The following is a 25,847-nucleotide window of genomic DNA, read 5'->3' as shown; positions in this document are numbered from 1 at the left end:
TGGTAAGGACGTGCGCAGTTGCGTCCCTGATGTATCTGTCTTGTGAGTGAGAGGTGCAGCACTCAGGAAGAAGGGAATTATAATTATTATATTTAGCCCAAGGGCACAAAGACCACTGGCCCCAAAAGCCATGGATTTTTTTTAGGGGGCATTAGGGCCACACAAAGGGGATGCCAATGGAAAATTTGAGGCATTATTAAATTGTGAATGAGAGACTGATGAAGTGTTGTGTGGAAGCCAGGAGAGGATAAATGTGTTTATGCTCATTAATGGTCAATTACCGAGAGCTTGACAATCACCGGCTGACAACATTTAGTGACCGACACAGCCCTATCTGCAGTTTAACTTCATAGTCATTGTATCATTAAAATCTGCTGGAGTACAGAGCCAAGATACAAACAAATGTGTCACTGTCTAAATACTTTTGGACCTCACTGTTTTTCAATTGTAAATGGCATGTGCTGATGACTGAAAATGTTTATGCATGAAAATGCTTTTCGTCACACACTTGCAGAGCAAAAAAACTTAATACACCAGCTGCGTCAGAGAACCGCAAATCAAACCATACCTGAGATAACTGACGAGCTGGGTAACAAATGTATTGATGATTTAGAGGTCAATTCATGCTTTCGTAACTTTTACTCACAATTATACACTTCAGAATCTGCTGGCAATCCTACCTTACTCGACACCTTCTTTGAGAACTTAGTTATTCCTACAGTTGAACCTGAGATAGCTGCTGAATTAGAAAAACAGTTCCTCTGTAGAATAGATTGTTTTAGCAATTAAATCTATGCAGTGTGGCAAATCCCCTGGACCCGATGGAATTCCCAAAAAAATATATCAAAAAAATTATCAGATCAACTCTCTCTTCTCTTGCTTTGCGTATTTGAGGAATCATTCTCCTCAAACTCTTTACCCTCAACAATGAGACAAGCATGTATTTCAATTATTCTAAAAGGGGGGGGGGGGGGAAACTTGAATGTGGTTCATATAGGCCAATTTCTTTACTCAATTGCGATCCCTCCATTATCTTAAATATCGTCATTCTATTTTTCAACATTAGACGTCTTTACAATATACGTTATAATCCCTCTTCATCTGGCAGAGATATTGTTATCACTTGATGCAGAGAAGACGTTTGATTGGGAGGAGTGGGAATATCTATTTTATACTCTCAAACTATTTGGATTCGGTCCCAATTTTATGTCCTGGTTCAAAGTCCTTCACTCTTCCCCTACGGCTGCAGTGTGCACAAATAATGACCTTCCTATTTTCCAACGTGGACCAAGACAGGGATGTCTTCTATCCCCTCAGCTGTTTGCAATCGCAATTGAGCCTTTAGCCATAGCAATACGTAATAACATCACTATCAAAGGTATTCAAAGAGGGGGCATAAAGCATATAGTTTCACTCTATGTGGGTGGTTCTACTAAAGACATTTGGTAAAATATTCGGGTATAAGGTTAATTGATGCCTATTAATCCTTCTGCCATGCAAACTTCTTTTAGTTATGTGACGACTCAGAAATGTAAATATTTATGAATTTGGGTCACACACAATTTCAAAAGATCTCTACAAAGCCAATTTCCCTCCCTTGATACTCCGCCTGAAACAGGATCTTGAACGCTGGGATTTACTTTCTTTGGGTGGAAGAATTAGTACTGTTAAAATTAATATATTACATAAATTGTAATACTTATTTCAATGTATTCCTATCTCCATAGATAAACTGATATCTGCTTTTATCTGGAACAAGAAAAACCCTTGGATATGTAAGAGCGTATTACAGAGATCTCGTCCCCAGGGTGGTCAAGCACTTCCAAACTTCCAATATTATTACTGGGCAGCTAATATAAGAATCATTCTATATTGGATGACAGAAATCCCTGATGTTACAGGCCCAAAATGAATGGTGTTGGAGATCTCATCCTGCGGCACCACTTCCTTGGCAGTCTTCCTCTGCTCAAAACTTGCATTAATAGTTTCCAAATACACTAAAAACCCTATTGTGAAACATTCTCTAAAAATATGGAAACAGTTCAGGCCATCGTTTGGTCTCAGTAAATTTTCAACTTCTGCCCCATTATTAAAGAACCATACATTCTCTCCATCATTAATAGACCGGGTGTTTCATATCTGGTCTGAAAAAGGGTTCTCCTCAATGAACGACGGTTTTCTAAGATACTGGAGAAACCTATAGAACCTTCTGCCTTTATTAAATTATTCAGTGGCACCACGGGAGGCAGTTCTATGGGCAACATGCTGGCATTTACTACTCTTCTAGCTAGACGCTTTCTACTATTTAAGTGGAAGGATTGGTTTCCTCCTACTTTTAACCATTGGATAAAAGGTAGCTATGCAACATCTCAAGCTAGAGAAAATTCACAACTCTGTTAGGGGTTTCCTATCCTTTGTAGAAAACATGGACCCAGGTAATTTCACAACTCCATAAACAACCCAAATTGGAATTGGTATAATTATTTTTACTATTTTTTAAATACTTTTTTTGGGATAAAGAGTTACAGTTGGTGAAGTATTTTATGAATATTAAAGCAAATGTATATAGTTTAGTTATGTATTTATTATGGATCCCCATTAGCTGCTGCTTTGGCAGCACGTTACAATACATTTCACTACAGGCCACTACTCTAAAAAACACATTTCTATAACACAAAATCCATGTGTACATGTGTATAGTGTATATGTTAGCTGTATATACTGTACAGTTCAAGTCGGAAGTTTACATACACTTAGGTTGGAGTCATTAAAACTTTAAAACATTTTTCAACCACTCCACAAATTTCTTGTTAACGATGTATATTTTTGGCAAGTTGGTTAGGACATCTACTTTGTGCATGACAAGTACTTTTTCCAACAATTGTTTACACTTATAATTCACTGTATCACAATTCCAGGGACTCAGAAGTTTACATACACTAAGTTGACTGTGCCTTTAAACAGCTTGGAAAATGCCAGAAAATGATGTCATGGCTTTTGAAGCTTCTGATAGGCTAATTGACATCATTTGAGTCAATTGGAGGTTTACCTGTGGATGAATTTCATGGTCTACCTTCAACCTCAGTGCCTCTTTGCTTGACATCATGGGAAAATCAAAAGAAATCAGCCAAGACCTCAGAAAAAAATTGTAGACCTCCACAAGTCTGGTTCATTCTTGGGAGCAATTTCCAAACGCCTGAAGGCACCACGTTCATCTGTACAAACAATAGTACGCAAGTATAAACACCATGGAACCACACTGCCGTCATATTGCTCAGGAAGGAGACGCGTTCTGTATCCTAGAGATGAACGTACTTGGTGCAAAAAGTGCAAATAAATCCCAGAACAGCAGCAAAGGTCCTTGTGAAGATGCTGGAGGAAAACAGGTACAAAAGTATCTAAATCCGCAGTAAAACAAGTCCTATATCGACATAACCTGAAAGGCCACTCAGCAAGGAAGAAGCCACTGCTCCAAAACCGCCATAAAAATGCCAGAATACGGTTTGCAACTGCACATAGTGACAAAGATCAGACTTTTTGGAGAAATGTCCTCTGGTCTGAAACAAAAATAGAACTGTTTGGTCATAATGACCATCGTTATGTTTGGAGGAAAAAGGGGGATGCTTGCAAGCTGAAGAACACCATCCCAACCGTGAAGCACGGGGGTGGCAGCATCATGTTGTGGGGGTGCTTTGCTGCAGGAGGGACTGGTGCACTTCACAAAACAGATGGTTTCATGAGGAAGGAAAATCATGTGGATATATTGAAGCAACATCTCAAGACATCAGTTAAAGCTTGGTCGCAAATGGGTCTTCCAAATGGACAATGACCCCAGGCATACTTCCAAAGTTGTGGCAAAAGGGCTTAAGGACAACAAATTCAAGGTATTGGAGCTGCCATCACAAAGCCCTGACCTCAATCCTATAGAAAATGTGTGGGCAGAACTGAAAAAGTGTGTGTGAGCAAGGAGGCCTACAAACCTGTCTACAAACCTGTTACACCAGCTCTGTCAGGAGGAATGGGACAAAATTCACCCAACGTATTGTGGGAAGCTTGTGGAAGGCTACCCAAAACATTTTACCCAAGTTAAATAATTTAAAGGCAATGCTACCAAATACTAATTGAGTGCATGTAAACTTCTGACCCACTGGGAATGTAATGAAAGAAAGAAAAGTTTAAATAAATCATTCTCTCTACTATTATTCTGACATTTCACATTCTTCAAATAAAGTGGTGATCCTAACTGACCTAAAACAAGGTATTCTTACTAGGATTAAATGTCAGAAATTGTGAAAAACTGAGTTTAAAGGTGTATGTAAACTTCTGACTTCAACTGTAGATGGTAAACCGAAGGGGGCCTAAGTTGGACCCTCGTGGGATGCCAATGTTTCAGTAAAGAGAGTCCAACTGAGTGTCCCCCAGATGAACCCTTTGACTTCGGTTTGTCATCCAATTAGTGGCTTCAGTGGACACATTAAGGGAGGATAGTTTGGATAGAAGGACCTCATGATTCACACTATCAAAGGCCTTTTCAAGATCCAAAAAGACTGCGCCCACTTCACCACCTATGTCCAGTTTAGATTTAATTGCACTCCAGAAAATAGCAATTGGCTGTTTGTGTAGAATGGTTAGTTCTGAACCATTTGATGTATGGAGTTGCCCTGAATGAGGTGATCAGTCAGCCACCCATCTTTCAGCTACCTTTTGATAGCACTGGAAGAATGCTTATAGGTCGGTCATTTTCCACCAGTGTTGGGTCGCCAGATTTTAAAACAGGTATCACTACAGCATACTTCCAAGCATTGAGGAAGAACCCATATTTGATGGACAGATTAACTGTATGTACAATAGGGGCAATCAGATAATATTTGTATTTCTTCAGGAATACAGTGTCTAGACCAAATACATATTTTGTTCTAGAGCTCCTGAAGAAGCTAATAATACTGTCCACTGCTGATGCTGAGATTTCAAGAATTCTGAATATTGGTTTATTATTATCTATGGGAGTGAGAACTGTGGTCTTGGTTGAAAATCTTTGAGCCAGTTCCCTGACAGAGTCAACAAAACATTGTTAAAGGTGGTGGATATGAAATTGGAGCCTTGAATTAGAATCCCATTCATCTTTAATTCAGGATGCTTTTTGGACTTTTCAGCTCCTCTCCCTGTTAGTTTGTTGAGATTTTCCCAAATCCCTTTGCCATTTCCTTTTGCTTCATTGATCAGGAGGAACTGAGGACTTTAAAAAAATATATATATATGCCACCGTACTTCTCAGTGATGTTAAATATACATCTGTCATCATTCTTACCAGACTTCAGTGCCTTTTCAAGGAAAACTCCCGTTCTCTGATCTGCCTCCAGAGGTCCTTGTTGAGCCATGGTAGAGAGGTTTTCCATCTTGGCTTACGTTGAAATTTCCTGGTAAAAGAGGTATCCACTTTGTCAATAGCTGACAGAAATGTTGTGTATCCAGACTCTGGGTCTTCATTGCGTAATAGATCAGACCAGTCAATTTGACTTATAGCTTCAACACTTTTCGGGATTTTCAGATATGCCAGTTAGTAAGTTAATGGATTTAGTTATTCAATCAGGTCTGTTAGTGAACACCAGATCAATTATAGTCTGGGATGTCTGTGTTACTCTGGTTGATCCTTGTATTATTTGACTCAGGTTGAAATGCTCTGTGATTTGATTTTTTTCCTGCAAGTTTTGTTTTTCCAGTTTAAATTGAAAATCGCCCATGAAGATGAGCTCCTTCTTATGATGACATTCTTTAAGCATGGCATTAACATGGTGAAAAAATTAGATATCAGATGTTGGTGGTCGATATAATCCAATAACAGTTTAAGACATGAGGGGAGAGGAAGACATTCAGCCCCATACATCCAAGGTCATTGGCATGTTTACATATGATACGATTGCATTTAGAGTTATCGTTGATGTACATAACGAATCTAACCCCCTCTGCCCTCTCCCTCCGGAATATGGGATATCCAGGGACAGTAAAGGCAGAAATAGGAGACGATTTATTCAGCCATGTTTCAAAGAAACAGAAAGAAATCAAGATTAGAAATAATGTGATGAATTTTCAGATGACCTAGTAATATTTCTCTAGGCTTGGAACGAGGGTCCTAGAGTATTTTAGGCTGATTAACGGTTTGAAAAAGGTTCATAGTACAATGTTTTCTAATAGCTGGGTTAAGGGAACTGAGTTTCTGTCTCGAAGGCGGATTTTGTTTGGGACACGTATCAAGAGTTTGCATTAAAATTAGATTATCTGCAGATTGCTCATTCTCTTGAAAAGCCATGTTAGTGACAGAGGTTATGCTCACATACACACAATGTCCTTCTCTGAACCAGGCAATATAGGCTACTCAAATATAGATTTTTCAAATCATGCATGTTCCACCATTCATCAATGATTTCGGGTCTGGATAGCTAATTAGGGGGACTTTGCCACTTCTCCCAGAATTACATCCTCCATACCAGCCATTTTTTCTGCAGGTGTCCTAACTCCAGAGAGCGTGTTACCCTGGGCTGCTTGGGTGTTTGTTGATTCCGGATTGTTTGAATGAAGGCCAGCATTGATGTTTGGCTGCCTTCTATTGTATTCCCCAGAGAGTTGCACCGCCTTCGGGGTCCCTTATTATCCTCAGAGTTTTTGGGTTATGATTGTCACTGGTCTCAGTAGCCCCTTTCCCAGCTTCATTTTAAACATCTTCCCTCTTCTTCTTCTTCTTCTTCTTCTTCTTCTTTTTCTTGGAATGAGAGGTCATTGCTGTAGACTCTGACTCACCAGATACCAACGCAAATAATTAATTTACTCCACCATTGTCCTCGGGAGCCGAGAAGTTCTGTTCTTCAACCTGTCTCACTTTCTGTCATTTCAGCTGGGATGCGTGATACGTCTGCCCTACTCATGGGGACTGGATTGTTGTCCTGCACAGTGTGAAAAAGTTTCCTCTATGCACCTTATGTTGTCCAGTGTAGTAGGACTGTACTCTACCATCTCCTGACCCCCTCTAGAGTGAGATTGTGTCTGCCAGTCCTGTGTACATGCAGGGCCTTGTCCATTATAAAATACTTTGATCCAGTGAGGGCCTATCTTTACAGACCGTGTCATGGGAGTGATGGGTGCTGCTTCAACATATACAAAACTATCTTCATTGGAGCAGTTTGTGAGTTGACCCTTGTATCTTATCATTTCCCTCAACAATCTCCCCACCACCTTACATCCAGCTTCAGCCAGAAACTCAGTCACAACACTATCATCTGCTGATTCAGGTAGTTCTTCAATTGTAACTTGAATTGTAACTTGTTTTCCTCTGACTGTTATTCCTTTGATCAGAAGCTTTGCCCTTGCTTCCTTACTGAGAAGATATAAATGCCAGAGTGAACGTACTCTCTGTACTGACCTCAAGTGACCTCGGGGTGCCATTTGAAAATCCATAGGCGAATGAGTAAACTCACACTACCATCAATTCTACTTGCTAACATGCAGTCATTGGAAAATAAAATTGATGATCTATGATTACGAATATCCTACCAACGGGACATTAAAAACTGCAATAACTTATGTTTCACTGAGTGGTGGCTGAATGACAACACAGATAATATAGAGCTGTAGGGATTTTCAATGCACCGGCAGAACAGAGAAGCTACGTCTGGTAAGATGAGGGGTGGGGGTGTGTTTATTTTTGTCAATAACAGCTGGTGCGCAATGTATAATATTAAAGAAGTCTCGAGGTATTGCTCGCCTGAGGTAGAGTACCTAATGATACGCTGTAGACCACACTATCTACTAAGAAAGTTCTCATCTATATTATTCGTCGCCATCTATTTACCACCACAGACCGATGCTGGCACTAAGACGTTGGTAGCCATGAAGTGCTTTGAAAGGCTGGTCATGCCTCACATCAACTGCATCCTTCCGGATACCTGTGACCTACTCCAATTCACATACCGCCCCAACAGATCCACAAATGACACAATCACACTGCCCTTTCCCACCTGGACAAAAGGAACACCTATGTGAGAATGCTGTTCATTGACTACAGCTCAGCATTCAACACTATAGTGCCCGAGAAGCTCATCACTAAGCTAAGGACCATGGGATTAAACACCTCCCTCTGCAACTGGATCCTGGACTTCCTGACTGGCTGCCCCCAGGTGGTAAAGGTAGGCAACAACACGTCTGCCAAGCTGATCCTCAACACTGAGCCCCTCAGGGGTGTGTACTTAGTCCCCTCCTGTACTCTCTGTTCACCCACGACTGCGTGGCCAAACACAACTCCAACACCATCATTAAGTTTGTTGACAACACAACAGTGGTAGGCCTGATCACCAACAACGATGAGACAGCCTATAGGGAGGAGGTCAGAGAACTGGCAGTGTGGTGCCAGGACAACAACCTCTCCCTCAATGTGAGCAAGACTAAGGAGCTGATCGTGGACTACAGGAAAAGGCGGGTCGAACAGGCCCCCATTAACATCAACGGGGCTGTAGTGGAGCGGGTCGAGAGTTCCTTGGTGTCCACATCACCAAAAATCTATCATGGTCCAAACACACCAAGACAGTCATGAAGAGGGCACGACAAAACCTTTTCCCCCTCAGGAGACTGAAAAGATTTGTCATGGGTCCCCAGATCCTCAAAAGGTTCTACAGCTGCACCAATCGAGAGCATCCTGACGTGCTGCATCACCGCCTGGTATGGCAACTGCTCAGCATCTGACTGTAAGGCGCTACTGAGGGTAGTGCATACGGCCAAGTACACCACTGGGGCCAAGCTCCCTGCAATTCAGGACCTACAGTTGAAGTCGGAAGTTAACTGAGGTTGGAGTCATTAAAAGTTGTTTTTCAACCACTCCACAAATTTCTTGTTGACTATAGTTTTGTTAACCTCTCTGCGCACCGAACCTGTTAGCGGGATTAAATTCAACAACATACGGTGATCGCTACAAAAATAGTCATATTAAACATTCGCGAAAATACAAGTGTCTCACATGTATCAAAAGCCTAGAATCTTGCTAATTAAACTGCGTTGTCAGATTTAAAAAAGGATTTACTGCGAAAGAATACGATGCGATTATCTGAGGACAGAGCCCTAACAAAATCACAAATTGCAATAAAATAAATAGTTTACCTTTGACGATCTTCTTCTGTTTGCAATCCCAATGCTCATTGTTACACAATGAATGGTCTTTTGTTTGATAAAATGCATTTTTATAGCCTAACACGAAACATTTTGTGAACCGTTTGTGTCGTGAATTCCGTCTCACTCAATTTTCGACGACACATTCGATGTAAATACACACACTAAACGTGACTTTATCCAGTCATGTTTGGTTTCATTGCAATCAACTGGTTGTTTGTAACACAACCAAACTTGATGGGTCATTTCACGGGACGTATTAACTGAAAGAAACCGATTTGAAGACAAGTAATGACATCATTGTGCACCAATGATATGACCGCTGTTTCGTTGATTGACTGTATTTTAACCCAATGACCACTGATCGTCTTGAAATCTAGCTTGGTCGATAGCCAATGAGCTGAGGTAAACTGCAATATGTAATGGTTATGTGTTGGAAGACCAACCCATGTAGTAAACTCCGACGTAAAGAGGGTCATTCGCCATTGAAGATTCATACTGGAGCAACGCATGTTACGCACAGCACTATTTTGGTAAAGCACATCTTCAGCTGTTTATATATCAATAAGTATGGCGACTAAGTCAGGGAAAGCTAAATCTAAGTCTAGATATACAGATGTACACACAATTTTAGAATAAATTGATCGGGAAAGTGAGACAGAGATTGTTGGAGGACGATTCATTTAGCTAGCATAGCTTTGATTTCCAAATGGAGGAATATGTTTTGAACGGAAAGAACATCATTTTGGACTGGTAAGCTAATGCCGTTGTTTGAAATTAATAATATAAAACATGTGATTTTTAAAATTTAAGTAGCAATATATAAAAATGTAATGAAATGTGTGAAGTACACGTTGGATATTCATTGTGGGTGGGGGTAAGTTTGTATGTATGTGTATGACCCGTAGCCTATGTTTGTATGTATGTATGTGTATGACCCATAGCCTATGTTTGTGTGTGCATATATACATATTGTGGATTAGAGGGAGCATGGCTGAGATGAGTGTGTCTGCCGCTCCACCCCACCCCCACATGAAATAGCCTATTTGAGGCTGTTGAGGAGAGGGCAGGCCCACAACAATGGCCAAAGTGAAATGGAGACAGTAGATACAGCTGAATCTGTTGTAATATAATAAAGACAGTAGATCTAGCTTAAATGTCATAATATAAAATAGACAGTAGATCTAGCAGGTCTATAATAATATATTAAACCTTATGTTCCCTGTACTCATATATATATATATATATATATATATATATTTATTATACCTGTTGATACAGGGCTCATATGTCAAACTATTCTAACTGAACATTTTCTTTCACAGTGACACTGACTCCAAATGAGACCCCCCAGTGCCAAGGTGTCCATCCCCCACTGAAGCTGGTTCATCCAGCCGGACACCTGTTGTCTCAGCGCTACTGGGGCATGGACCGCAAAAAATGTCCCCATTCCAACTGCACTAAAGGACCTTAAGAGCATGGGAGGTGTGGACCTGTCAGATGTGCTGATAGGCTATTACAATGTTCTCCATAAGACGATGAAATAGTACAAGACCTTCTTCTATCATTTCATCGACATTGCTGTGGTGAATGCATTCATCCTACACAAGGAAATGGCTAAGAGCTGTGAAAAGCCCCCCATCTCACAGCTAGCCTTCAGAGAGCTGCTCATTAAGGAGCTTGCTGGCTACAGCACCACGTTCTGCTCCTGCCACAAGTGGTGTTCATCTGCCCAAATGTATTTCTGCAGGCATGGATGTGCCTCAGGGCCAAAAGGACACAAGCATAGAGGCGTCGCTGTGTTCTTTGCAAAATGAAGTCCCCTATCACCTGCACATGCTTGGTGACCCTCTGCTTTAGAGCAGAAAGAGACTGCTATGGCACCTGGCATCAGCAGCACAATATTGTGTAGAGGACTGAGGGTCTTCCAAATATTGAAAGTGTTATTTTGTAAATCTATTTTTTTTTATTCATGTTTAATCTAAAAAAGAAATGTGGGGGGGGGGGGGGGGGGGGACTGTTTTAGAATACCATTTTGGTATTTTGTATATAGTTATTCAATTCAAAATGTATAACTTCACCAATTTGGCCACTTGGGTACATTTGGGCTACTTGTGTGGGACACCTGGGTGACTTCATGATAAATGTCATGTAGCACACTCATTTTGGAAGTTATCATTTTGAAACTTTGCACAAGTACTGTTGCCCTCTTATATTTTTCACTGAAATTGTCCCTATCATACTATCTGAATGTTTGTTTTGTCTTGTTCATTTTAAAGACGATGATACAACAATAAAAGTAAAAAACATATGTTTTTTTCATTGTATTATCTAAACCAGATCTATTGTGTTATATTCTCCTACATTCAATTCACATTTACTAACTTCAGTGTGTTTTCTTTCCAATGAAACCAATAATAAGCATATCCTTGCTTCTGGGCCTGAGCTACAGGCAGTTAGATTTGGGTATGTCTTCAGGCGGAAATTGAAAAAAGTAGGGGGTAGCTGTAAGAGGTTAAAGTCAGTTAGGTCATCTATGACAAGTCATTTTTCCAACAATAGTTTACAGACAGATTATTTCACTTATAATTCACTGTATCACAATTCCAGCAGGTCAAAAGTTTACATATAAAGTTGACTGTGTCTTTAAACAGATTGGAAAATTCCAGAAAATTATGTCATGGCTTTTGAAGCTTCTAAAAGGCTAATTAACATAATTTCAGTCAATTGGAGGTGTACCTGTGGATGTATTTCAAGGCGTACCTTCAAACTCTGTGCCTCTTTGCTTGACATCATGGGAAAATCAAAAGAAATCAGCCAAGACCTCAGAAAAAATATTGTAGACCTCCACAATTCTGGTTCATCCTTGGGAGCAATTTCCAAATGCCTGAAGGCACCACATTCATCTGTACAAACAATAGTATGCAAGTATAAACACCATTGGACCACGCAGCCGTCATACCGCTCAGGAAGGAGACGCATTCTGTATCCTAGAGATGAACGTACTTGGTGCAAAAAGTGCAAATCAATTCCAGAGCAACAGCAAAAGGACCTTGTGAAGATGTTGGAGGAAACAGGTACAAAAGTATCAATATCCACAGTAAAACGAGTCCTATATCGACATAACCTGAAAGGCCACTCAGCAAGGAAGAAACCACTGATCCAAAACCGCCATAAAAAAGCCAGACTACGGTTTGCAACTGCACATGGGGACAAAGATCATACTTTTTGGAAAAATGTCCTCTGGTCTGATGAAACAAAAATAGTACTGTTTGTCCATAATGACATTATGTTTGGAGGAAAAAGGGGGATGCTTGCAACCCGAAGAACACCATCCCAACCGTGAAGCACGGGGGTGCAGCATCATGTTGTAGGGGTGCTTTGCTGCAGGAGGGACTGATGCACTTCACAAAATAGATGGCATCATGAGGCAGGAAATTATGTGGATAAATTGAAGCATCATCTCAAGATATCAGTCAGGAAGTTAAAGCTTGGTCGCAAATGGGTCTTCCAACTGGACAATGACCCCAAGCATACTTCCAAAGTTGTGGCAAAATGGCTTAAGGACAACAAAGTCAAGGTATTGAAGTGGCCATCACAAAGCCCTGACCTCAATCCCATAAAACAGTTGTGGGCAGTTGCGAGCAAGGAGGCCTACAAACCTGACTCCGTTACACCAGCTCTGTCAGGAGGAATGGGCCAAAATTCACCCAACTTATTGAGGGAAGCTTGTGAAAGGCTACCCGAAACGTTTGGCCAAGGTTAAACAATTTAAAGGCAATGCTACCAAATACTAATTGAGTGTATGTAAACTTCTGACCCACTAGATTTTGATGAAGGAAATAAAAGCTGAAAGAAATCAGTCTCTCTACTATTATTCTGACATTTCACATTCTTAAAATAAAGTGGTAATTCTAACTGACCTAAAACAGTGAACTTTTACTAGGGTTAAATGTCAGGAATTGTGAAAAACTGAGTTTAAATGTATTTGGCTAAATGTATTTGGTATGTATTTGGTTTGTAAACTTCCAACTTCAACTATATATAATAGGCGGTGTCAGAGGAAAGCCCATAAAATTGTCAGACACTCCAGTCACCCAAGTCATAGACTGTTTTCTCTGCTACTGTACGGCAAGCGGTACCGGAGCACCAAGTCTTGGACCAAAAGGCTCCTTAACAGCTTCTAACCCTAAGCCATAAGACTGCTGAACAACTAATCAAATGGCCACCGGACTATTCCATTGACCCCCCCCCCCCCCTCCATTTGTTTTGTACACTGCTGCTACTCACTTTTTATTATCTATGCATAGTCACTTCATCCCTACCTACATGTACAAATGACCTCTAACCTGTACCGCCGCACACTAACTCGGTACTGGTACCCCCTGTATATAGCTCCGTTTTTGTTATGTTATGGTGTTACTTTTTGGTTATTTTTATCTTAGTTTATTTGGTAAATATTTTCTTAACCAACAGTGCAGTTAAAGAAGAGTCAAGGGCTTGTAAGTATTTCACGATAAGGTCTACACTTGTTGTATTCGGCGCATTAACAAATAAAGTTAGATTCTATTTGAAATGGTTTGGATGAGTTTCATGTATGAAACTGTGGTAGAGATTATTCTCCTTAATGGGGTTGGCTATGGCCTCCTGCTTTGTCAGAATTTCTCTTTCATGATAAAAATAGGTAAAACAGTCTCCTTTTTTGACATTTTGTCCCACAACCTTGCTCAAGGTCTCATTTTCCTTGACTTTAGTTTTTGCATTGCTGGAAATAGCCACAAATACACCAGCCATTTTAATTGTAGTGTTAATGTTTAAAGTAATTTGTTTAAAATTGAAATGTATCAACAATTCAACATTATACAGTGAAGATACTTCCTACTCAATAATTGATGGATGGTTGAAAAACATTTTTAAGAATTTGAAGTTAGGATAGCCCGAATATGTGAATTTTTGGTTTGGTGCCTCTAGCTTGAACAGTTCAAGAGTTACTGTTGGTAAGTCATGTTATGCTAATTTATGCAAATATATATACTTATTAGTTGATAAGTGTTTAAGAAAATGTACTTATGAACATGAGCAAAGTAGTTTAGAATCTCTAGCTTGAATACGTCTAATGTAGATAGTTACAGTTTATAAAAGCGTTAAAGAATTTGATAGCCTGAATATTGTAAAGTTGATCTTGTAGCTTAATTGTCCAAGGAGCAGGACCATTTTTAATTGCTATTTCTGTATTGCCATGGTTCTCATTCAACCCCATGTTAATTTAGGCACATTTTAAATGGTTATGTTAATCAAACGGCCACCTAAACTTTTTATATTGAACGCCCCCAAGCTGTACCCCCGCACATTGACTCGGTATCAGTACTCCCTTTATATAGCCTCGTTACTGTTATTTTATTCTGTTCATTTTTATTTTATTTTATAATTTATTTTATTTTGTAAACTCTATTTCTTGAACTGCATTGTTGGTTAACTTCTAATGGCTGGGGGCAGTATTGAGTAGCTTGGATGAATAAGGTGCCCAGAGTAAACTGCCTGCTACTCAGTCCCAGTTGCTAATATATGCATATTATTAGTATATTTGGATAGAAAACACTCTGTAGTTTCTAGAACTGTTTGAATGATGTCTGTGAGTATAACAGAACTCAAATGGCAGGCAAAAAAAAAATATCCAACCAGGAAATGCGAAATTCTGAGGTTGGTCGTTTTTCAACTCATTCCCTATTGAAGATACAGTGGGATATTGGTCATGTTGCACTTCCTAAGGCTTCCACTAGATGTCAACAGTCTTTAGAACCTTGTTTGATGCTTCTACTGTGAAGTGGCCCCCACTTCACAGTAGAAGCATCAAACAAGGTTCTAAAGACTGAGAGGAGAATGAGTCAGAGGTCTGCCAGAGAGCCACGAGCTGGTGATGCTTGTTCACGTGAGAGCGAGCTCTGTTCCATTGCATTTCTACAGACAAAGGAATTCTCCGGTTGGAACGTTACTGAAGATTTATGTTAAAAACATCCTAAAGATTGATTCTATACTTCATTTGACATGTTTCTACGGACTGTAACGGAACTTTTTGACTTTTCGTCTGCTCTTAGTGAACGCGCTTTGTGAGTTTGGATTTGTTTACCAAACGCGCTAACAAAAGGAGCTATTTGGACATAAATGACGGACATTATCGAATAAAACAAACATTTATTGTGGAACTGGGATACAGTGCCTTGCGAAAGTATTCGGCCCCCTTGAACTTTGCGACCTTTTGCCACATTTCAGGTTTCAAACAGAAAGATATAAAACTGTATTTTTTTATGAAGAATCAACAACAAGTGGGACACAATCATGAAGTGGAACGACATTTATTGGATATTTCAAACTTTTTTAACAAATCAAAAACTGAAAAATTGGGCGTGCAAAATTATTCAGCCCCTTTACTTTCAGTGCAGCAAACTCTCTCCAGAAGTTCAGTGAGGATCTCTGAATGATCCAATGTTGACCTAAATGACTAATGATGACAAATACAATCCACCTGTGTGTAATCAAGTCTCCGTATAAATGCACCTGCACTGTGATAGTCTCAGAGGTCCGTCAAAAGCGCAGAGAGCATCATGAAGAACAAGGAACACACCAGGCAGGTCCGAGATACTGTTGTGAAGAAGTTTAAAGCCGGATTTGGATACAAAACGATTTCCCAAGCTTTAAACATCCCAAGGAGCACTGTGCAAGCGATAATATTGAAATGGAAGGAGTATCAGACCACTGCAAATCTACCAAGACCTGGCCGTCCCTCTAAACTTTCAGCTCATACAAGGAGAAGACTGATCAGAGATGCAGCCAAGAGGCCCATGATCACTCTGGATGAACTGCAGAGATCTACAGCTGAGGTGGGAGACTCTGTCCATAGGACAAAAATCAGTCGTATATTGCACAAATCTGGCCTTTATGGAAGAGTGGCAAGAAGAAAGCCATTTCTTAAAGATATCCATAAAAAGTGTTGTTTAAAGTTTGCCACAAGCCACCTGGGAGACACACCAAACATGTGGAAGAAGGTGCTATGGTCAGATGAAACCAAAATTGAACTTTTTGGCAACAATGCAAAATGTTATGTTTGGCGTAAAAGCAACACAGCTCATCACCCTGAACACACCATCACCACTGTCAAACATGGTGGTGGCAGCATCATGGTTTGGGCCTGCTTTTCTTCAGCAGGGACAGGGAAGATGGTTAAAATTGATGGGAAGATGGATGGAGCCAAATACAGGACCATTCTGGAAGAAAACCTGATGGAGTCTGCAAAAGACCTGAGACTGGGACGGAGATTTGTCTTCCAACAAGACAATGATCCAAAACATAAAGCAAAATCTACAATGGAATGGTTCAAAAATAAACATATCCAGGTGTTAGAATGGCCAAGTCAAAGTCCAGACCTGAATCCAATCGAGAATCTGTGGAAAGAACTGAAAACTGCTGTTCACAAATGCTCTCCATCCAACCTCACTGAGCTCGAGCTGTTTTGCAAGGAGGAATGGGAAAAAAATGTCAGTCTCTCGATGTGCAAAACTGATAGAGACATACCCCAAGCGACTCACAGCTGTAATCGCAGCAAAAGGTGGCGCTACAAAGTATTAACTTAAGGGGGCTGAATAATTTTGCACGCCCAATTTTTCAGTTTTTGATTTGTTAAAAAAGTTTGAAATATCCAATAAATGTCGTTCCACTTCATGATTGTGTCCCACTTGTTGTTTATTCTTCACAAAAAAATACAGTTTTATATCTTTATGTTTGAAGCCTGAAATGTGGCAAAAGGTCGCAAAGTTCAAGGGGGCCGAATACTTTCGCAAGGCACTGTATCTGGGAGTGCATTCTGATGAAGATCAAAGGTAAGTGAATATTCATAATGTTATTTCTGACTTCTGTTGACTGCACAATATGAACTTTATCGAACAAAACATACATGTATTGTGTAACATGAAGTCCTATGAGTGTCATCTGATGAAGATCATCAAAGGTTAGTGATTCATTTTTATCTCTATTTCTGATTTTTGTGACTCCTCGCTTTGGCTGTAGAAATGGCTGTGTTTTTCTGTGACTTGGCTCTGACCTAACATAATAGTTTGTGTTGCTTTCGCCGTAAAGCCTATTTGAAATCGGACACTGTTGTGGGATTAACAAGAAGTGTATCTTTAAAATGGTGTGAAATACTTGTATGTTTGAGGAATTTTAATTATGGGATTTCTGTTGTTTTGAATTTGGCGCCCTGCACTTTCACTGGCTGTTGTCATATCGATCCCGTTAGCAGGATCTCAGCCATTAGAAGTTTTAAGGGCTTGTAAGTAAGCATTTCTCGGGAAGGTCTATACCTGTTGTATTAGGCGCAGCTTGGCTCCTGAACTCCATCCACGCATTTCAAGGCGGCGTTGAAACAATGATTTATCAATGACCCAAGACCAGTTCAGTTAATCCCTACCATTGTGACAATGAGTCGTCATAATGCTGCATCAAATGTACATTATCCTTGGGGCATTGGAAGACACAATGTAAGTAACGTAATTTATGTCCCTCTAATTTCCCTGAATACCTCTGTTGTCCTACAGCTATTGGATGCGTAATCATGAGCCTATGAACCAGAGTTATAAGGTTAGCACTGAGGCAGTGTGCCCTAGTAGGAAGACCAGAATGGGTAGCAAGGGATACGTTTGTCCTAAATAATTCCAAAACTAAAAGCATTGTATTTGGGAGTAATCATTCACTAAACCCTAAACCTCAACTACATCTCGTAATGAATAATCTGGAAATTGAGGTGACTAAACTGCTTAGAGTAACCCTAGATTGTAAACGGTCATGTTCAAAACAAGCAGTAGGAATCAGATTTTAAAAAACAGATAAATATACACCTTATGGAACAATGGGGGCTGTGAAGAGACACACACAAAGGTACAGACCCATTCATACACACACGTTGTGATATTGTTGTATGGTGGTATTAAACATTTTGTATTGTAGATATGTAGTGGTGTAATAATAGTATATGATGTACTGTTTCATCTTTTGTTTTATATGTAAGTGCTTTAATATGTTTGGACCCCAGGAAGAGTTGCTACTGCCTTAGCAGCAGCTAATGGGGATCCCAAATAAATACAAGTACAAATGTGAGAAATACAATTGTATTTTATATAGTTAAAAAGTATATATAGTTTCTAAAATCTTTTGTCAGGTAATCTAAGTATGGTCAGTCTAAATATCTCAGCGTTGTTTTTTTATGGCACTTTTTTTGGCATTGAAATGTACTGGTATCCATAGCAACGTCTCCATTTGGGCTGCTCAATGACATGATATGCTATTATTTCAGCTTTGAACAGCAGAGAAGTACAGGAAGATTTAATATTCCCCAACTTGTTGTCTAAGTTGATTGCAAAGTGGGGAGCTTTAGAATGCTGAAAAAACTCCCATTACAGTGAATGAAGATGGACAAAAGAAAGACAAAGTGTATTAGTTTAACAGATATCAAAACGTTGTACGCAAGCAACCAAATCCACAGTCTACACGTTACAAAGTTTGAAAGACGTTTCCAGCTTAAATGATGTAAGAGTAGCGTGAAGAACAATAAGAAGAAGTATGACGAAGATCTGAAGTTCGGACTATTGCTGTGCAAGTCCCACCTAATAATAATATGAAAGAAATCTAGAGTTGTGCATTGCTTTGCAGGCACATCAAAGAACACTGATTCAACATATTTCTGCCGAATGTGTATACTGAGGTCTTGTGGGTAATGTAGTCAGAGATGAACAGGTGCCAAGTGAACATACCTGAGGAGCTGGAGCGACTTCCCATGCTGCTGACATCCCGGTCACAGCCACCATTCTCCACCTGCTCCAGCCTCTTACGGGCTGCTCACAGTCAGAGAAACACACCGGTCAATTAAACTGATACACACAGAAAGGGACATGCACTAAAACACACAGCACATAAACATACATAACATACATATAAACATAAAGATGCATCCTCACATGCTCATGATCACACACACACACACACACACACACACACACACACACACACACACAAACACACACCTCAATTTGAAACAGTATATTCCAGAGTGATGGCAAAGGCTTATGACCAATGATAGTACTTTGTCCCGTGAGAAAGTCTGCCTGCACTGCATGTCAAAATACCTTAAACTAAGAGCTTCTCCAGCTGAGGTAGGGAGCAGCTGACATGAAATAATTTCTATTAGAACCTATAGAGAAGGAGCAGTGTGGCTCTTTAAAAATATCCCCACCTTTGTCTTTCTCAAATTCCTAAGAGTGGGTCCCTGAGCGCTCTAGCTCCTGCTCTCTCTCTCTTTCTCACTCCATCTCACAGCGTAACTGGAGCAAAATCCTTACCTTCCAACAGCTTAGCCCAATGCTAGTCTGCAACTTCATTGTTTTGTTAGAATGTGACACATTTCTGACCTAGCGTTAAGTTCGTTCTTGAATAGAAGTGGTATTTGGGCATGGCATTTTGGAAAAAATGAAGTTTCTAGATTTTGTATTTATTTAAAATGTATTTGGGTACATCTTCCGACTCAAAAATCTACTAATATGCTTAATGACTAACATTTACCACCATGATAACATTGTGTCACCAGTAGGATTAATTAAGGTAATTGAGGATTTTCATAAATGGAAGCCACAGAATCTAAGGACATTCATTTGTAAAAAAAATATTTAGTGGTCTCTCGAGTGGCGCAGTGCTAGCTGTAGTTCGAGTCCAGGCTCTGTCGCAGCCGGCGGCGCCCGGGAGACCCATGGGGAGCCGTACAATTGGCCCAGCATCATCCGGGTTAGGGGAGGGTTTGGCCGGCAGGGATGTTCCTGTCCCATCGCACACTAGCGAATCCTGTGGCGAGCGCACGCTGACACAGTCACCAGGAGTACAGTGTTTCCTCCGACATATTGGTGCGACTGACTTCCGAGTTAAGCGGGCATTGTGTTAAGAAGCAGTGCGGCTTGGCTGGGTTGTGTTTCCGAGGATGCACAACTCTCAACCTTCGCCTCATACGAGTCCGTATGGGAGTTGCAGCGATGGGACAAGACTAACTACCCATTGGATACCATGAAATTGGGGAGAAAAAGGGGTAAAAAATATTAATATTTAGTGAAGTCATTTCATTAATCATTTTGCTCACAATGTAATTTCATTTAATTTAAATTGAGTAACACAGTAAATAACCTTTTCATTTAGACAGAAAACCACCAAATTATCACTGGGAAGCTCAAATTTATGATTAACGAATCATTTTCTTTAATATAGACCCATCCCACGATTATAGTTTCTCACTGGAGGAAATGGTCAAGGTCCCTGTCGATCTTTGTAATTAGTGATTTTCAAGGCGGTTACACCAATTACAAATCTTAGAAGCATTTAAAAAAAAAAATGTTTTATTTAACCTTAATTTAACTAGGGAAGTCAGGAGCCCCATTATATAAAAAAAATAGAAAAGGGATTTTAATAACCTTTGTTTTCATTGTTCTATACTATATATTACATATTTAGTTTACTTTCTAGCATTCAAAATAATAGATATCTCTAAATCCCCAAAATATGTCACTACAACTTTAATCATCACCACTGGGACAAGCCAATTTGCTTGCCCTGACTACATTAAACAATGCACAAAAAACGCCCTCGTGCGGGTCATTCGCTGAAGCCTTATTCAATCATGCCCAGCAGGCCAATCAGGGCTTTGCGGGTGTAAGCCCCACCATCCTATATAATGGGCCGAAAGCCCTGGTTCCCTCATTCTTCACCAGTTCACAAGTCTGTTTGCTTTTGAGCCTGTTTAGCAGCTTTCTTCAGAAAAATTTGCTCTCAACTTTACTGTTCCATTCTGTTTGGGTTACAAGTTTCGAGATGTATGTATGGGAATCACATGGTATACACCGTCAAACAAAATACTTACTTGCAGGTTTCCGTCTCAACAATGCAACAATAACAAATAATAAAAGAATACGCACATAAAGTAGATGGATCAGTAGAATAGAATAAATGTTTTAGCATAAGTTTACTACAGGAAGGCATAATTTACAGTCCATTTTAACACATGTTTTGGGGAAGGGGAAATTGGGAGGCAAGTATTTAAATTGTGCAGTATTAGCAATCATAATGAGTCTGAAAGCAGTAGTTGTGATGCGTGGGTAGTATTCAAACCCCTTGACTTTTTCACATTTTGTTACGTTACAGCCTTATCCTAAAATGGAATGAACTGTTTTTTCCTCATATATCTAAAAACAATACCCCATAATGGCAATGCAAAAACATTTATTTATTTTTTTATGTTTATGACGCTACAAGCTTGGCACACCTGTATTTGGGGAGTTTCTCCCATTCTTCTCTGCAGATCCTCTCAAGCTCTGTCAGGTGGGATGGGGAGCATTGCCGCACAGATATTTTGAGCTACTCCTGCGTTGTCTTGGCTGTGTGCTTAGGGGTCGTTGACCTGTTGGAAGGCGAACCTTCACCCCAGACTGAGTGTTCTGGAGCAGGTTTTCATCAAGGATATCTTTGTACTTTGCGCCATTCATCTTTACCTCGATCCTGACTAGTCTCCCAGTCCCTTCCGCTGAAAAACAACATGATGCTGCCACCACCATGCTTCACCGTAGGGATGGTGGAGGTTTCTTCCAGATGTGACACTTGGCATTCAGGCCAAAGAGTTCAATCTTGGTTTCATCAGACCAGATAATCTTGTTTCTCATGGTCTGAGAGTCTTTAGGTGCATTTTGGCCAACTCCAAGAAGACTATCCTGTTCTTTTTACTGAGGAGTGTCTTCCGTCTGGCCTCTCTATCATAAGGCCTGATTGGTGGAGTGCTGTAGAGACGGTTGTCCTTCTGGAAGTTTCTCCCATCTCCATAGAGGAACTCTTGAGCTCTATCAGAGTGACCATCCCTGACCAAGGACCTTCTCCCCCGATTGTTCAGTTTGGCCGGTGGGCCAGCTTTAGGAAGAGTCTTGGTTGTTCCAAACATCTTCCATTTAAGAATGATGGAGGCCACTGTGTTCTTGGGGACCTTCTATGCTGCAGACATTTTTTGGTACCCTTCCCTCCCAAGAGCTATGCCTCGACACAATCCTGACTCGGAGCTCTATGGACAATTCCTTCGACCTTATGGCTTGGTTTTTGGACTCCAATCAAGTTGTAGAAACATCTCAAGGATGATCAATGGAAACCGGATTCACCTGAGCTCAATTTAGAGTCTCATAGCAAAGGGTCTGAATACTTGTGTAAATAAGGTATATCAGTTATTTATTTTTAATACTTTTGCAAAAGTTTCTAAAACCCTGTTTTTGCTTTGTCATTATGGGGTATTGTGTGTAGATTGATGAGAAAAAAAAGATAGAATACATTTTAGAATGAGGCTGTAAAGTTTTTATTTTTATTTTTTTAAGTCAATACTTTCCAAAGGCACTGTATATGTGTGTATGTCTGTGTGGGTGTGTGTGTGCATGAGTGATTGCATGTGTGCTAAGGTGCAGAAAATCAGAGCAGGTGGTCAGTCCAGTTCAATTGTTCAGCAGTCTGAGCAAGTTGAGATGACTTGTAGATAAAAACTGTCTCTGAGCCTGTTGGTATCAGACATCATGCTCCGATACCGTCTGCCTGACAGTAAGGGAGTGAACAGCTCGTGGCTGGGGTGTGTGAGGTCCTTGATGCTGTGGGCCTTCCTCAGGCAACATTTCGAGAAGATGTCCTGGATGGGTGGGAGCACGGTCCCAGTGATGTACTAGGCCATTTTCACCACACGCTGGAGGGCCTTGTCGTCCTGGACGAGCAATTCAGACACTTTAGGAAGTAGCGACACTGTTGCACTCTCTTAACAAGAGCTGTGGTGTTGTTGGTACATGTTAAGTCCTCGATGATGTGGACGCAGAGGAACTTAAAGCTGCTGATTCTCTACTGCAGTCCCATTGATGTGGATCGGAGCATGTTCCCTCATCTGCTTCCTGAAGTCAACAATCAAAACTTTAGTTATGCTGATGTTAAAGGAGAGGTTGTAGTCCTGGAACAACAATGCCAATTCACCTACCTCCTCCCTATAGGCTGACTCGTCGTTGTTGGTTATCAGGCCTACAACGGTGGTGTCGTCAGCAAACTTGATGTTGTGCAAAGCCACACAGTCGTGGGTGAACAGTGAGTACAGCAGAGGGCTGAGGAAACACTCCTGGGGTGCCCCTGTATTAAGAGTCAGTGTGGAGGAGGTGTTGCCAATCCTCACCGCCTGTTGTCTGCCCGTCAGGCAGTCCTGGATCAAGTTGCAGAGTGTGGTGTCCAGACCCAGGGCTCTCAGCTTGGTGTCAAGCTTGGAGGGAACAATAGTGTTCACGAGTCTGAGTTGTCGAACATCAATTCAAGTTTGGGTTGTCTTTTTGCGTTCCTAATGGATTTGTGGAGCTTGCACCTGCTTGCCTTGTACGTGTAGTGCGCCACTGAGTCGTCGGGGTTCGTTCTGCTGACATTGAATGCTGCAGTACAGGTCCTCAGCATTGTATGGATACCTCCGATCATCGAGGGGTTTTTGGTTGGGGTATGTCCAGATTTTTTATTGTGGGTACAACATCACCAGGCCGGGCAGTTCCCCGTCCCTTCCTGGGACAAGTTGCTCACATGCACAAGGGAGCCGTACGTCAAATCAAATCAAAAGCTGTGTTTGAAAACCCATACTAACATACTGTATACTACATACTTAACGAGTATATACACTAGATACTATATATTATTAGTTCATTTTAGTATACTGTAAACGAACACAATCATTTCAGTTGAGCGTGCGAGCGCTTTGCCCGTCTACCGGAAGTTCATGCTGTTGCTATGCAACATCTCACTAGCTTGTTAGGATAACAAATTACTAGCTAGACATTTTACAACTTCGGGCGTGTTCTTAAATTCAATCTGGAGTGCCAGAGTGCGCTCTGGGCGTTTGTAAATTCAGAGCGTTTCACTCTCGGAGCGCACACTGGACGCTCTAGCCAAGGAGTAAGGTTGATTCCAGCGTTCTGACCTAACAACAGCAGTCAAGCACCCAAGCTAACTGGCTCATGTTGGCTAGCTTGCACTCTGACCATTTTACTCGCCCTAGCAGAGCTGGATAAGCAGTTTTCATATTATCCAGAGCGTTGGTGACACACTGTACTGCTGGCAACGATTAAATTACACATTTTTGCCGACGTTTACTGACACTGGCCATATTCATCAGGTGTTGAGCGTTCGTAAATTCATCAGTTGTTCTGCGCTCTAATCTTGTACACTGAAATCGGAGTAGATAACCAGCGCCAATTCATGAAAGCCCCCGAATGTCCATCCAAAACTACAACGACTATCCCACTTAGCTAAACTAAGAATGACGTGAATAATCAAGTCAATAAACGTTGGGTAGTTAGTTATACCTACCATATAGTTAATATACTGGCAAGTTTGATATATTAGTAGCCAACTAATCAAATCAAAAGTTATCACATGAGTACGCAGTTCAGCTGGTGAATAGAGGGTGCAGTGAAATACTTATGTTACTAGCTCCTAACAATGCAATAAAATGTCAAACAATTCAAATAAGGAAAAAAATATTTCTATAATATATATATAAGAAATATAAGAAATCAAGAACACCGGGACAAATCCAATCATCCACCCAAATAGCACTGTAACAGTACTCAAAATCAGTCTATACGTATGTACAACAGAAGTGACCAGTGGTTCAATGTCTCTATATCATGAGACCGCAGGATTGGCTGTGTGTGCGCACGAGTGTGAGTGTGTATGTAAGTGTGTGTGCAAGGGTTTGACGTGTGTGTGTGATAGCTTGTGTGTGTGTGTTTTATGTGAGTGAGTGTGCATCACAGGGCACGGTACTGGGCAGAGGCCGGCTAGTGGTGACTGTTAAACTGTCTGTCATGGTAATAGAAGATGTTTTTTTTACATCTCCATCTTAGTTCTGATGCACCTGTACCGTCTCCTGTCAGACGGTAGCCGAGTGAACAGGCCGTGGCTTGAGTGGTTGAGGTCCTTAATAATGATCTTCTTGGCCTTTCTTTGACATCGGGTGCTGTAGATGACCTGGAGGGTAAGCAGAGTGCCCCCGGTGATGAGTTGGGGTCCTTAATAATGATCCTCTTGGCCTTTCTTTGACATCGGGTGCTGTAGATGACCTGGAGGGTAAGCAGAGTGCCCCCGGTGATGAGTTGGGCTGCTTACACCACCCTCTGGAGAGCCATGCGGTTGAGAGCGGAGCTGTTAACCATTCCAGGCGGTGATGAGTTGGGCTACTTACACCACCCTCTGGAGAGTCATGCGGTTGAGAGCGGAGCTGTTAACCATTCCAGGCGGTGAGGAGTTGGGTTGCTTACACCACCCTCTGGAGAGCCATGCGGTTGAGAGCGGAGCTGTTAACCATTCCAGGCGGTGAGGAGTTGGGTTGCTTACACCACCCTCTGGAGAGCCATGTGGTTGAGAGCGGAGCTGTTAACCATTCCAGGCGGTGATGCAGCCTGTAGAATACTCTCAATGGTGCATCTGTAGAAGTTTGTGACGGTCTAGGGCCATGACAAATTTCTTCAGCTGCCTGAGGTTGTAGAGGTGCTGTTTTACCTTCTTCACAAAGATGTTGGTGTGCCGAGACCATTTCAGGACCTCAGTAATGTGCACGCTAAGAAACTTGA

General features: G+C 41.0%; 1 protein-coding gene across 2 annotated transcripts in view; it reads right to left on the bottom strand.

Moving 5' to 3' along the window:
- The window catches only part of LOC139376476 (coiled-coil domain-containing protein 186), a 110,873-nt gene that overhangs the window by 14,289 nt on the left and 70,737 nt on the right, over nucleotides 1-25,847 (bottom strand). The window contains exons 13-14 of one of the 2 annotated variants that reach the window (XR_011627933.1): nucleotides 18,951-19,031; nucleotides 5,309-5,417 (exon numbers count right to left, since the gene is read on the bottom strand). Coding sequence is in view for 1 of the 2 variants with exons in the window: in XM_071119109.1 (XP_070975210.1) it covers nucleotides 18,951-19,031 (81 nt within the window). In the remaining variant the exon portion in view is untranslated. The remainder of the gene's footprint in view (nucleotides 1-5,308; nucleotides 5,418-18,950; nucleotides 19,032-25,847) is intronic. The other variant, XM_071119109.1, reaches the window with a different exon arrangement.

Source organism: Oncorhynchus clarkii, chromosome 20, assembly GCF_045791955.1.
Source record: "Oncorhynchus clarkii lewisi isolate Uvic-CL-2024 chromosome 20, UVic_Ocla_1.0, whole genome shotgun sequence".
NCBI lineage: Eukaryota > Metazoa > Chordata > Actinopteri > Salmoniformes > Salmonidae > Oncorhynchus > Oncorhynchus clarkii.
This window is presented reverse-complemented; position numbering and strand designations above follow the sequence as displayed.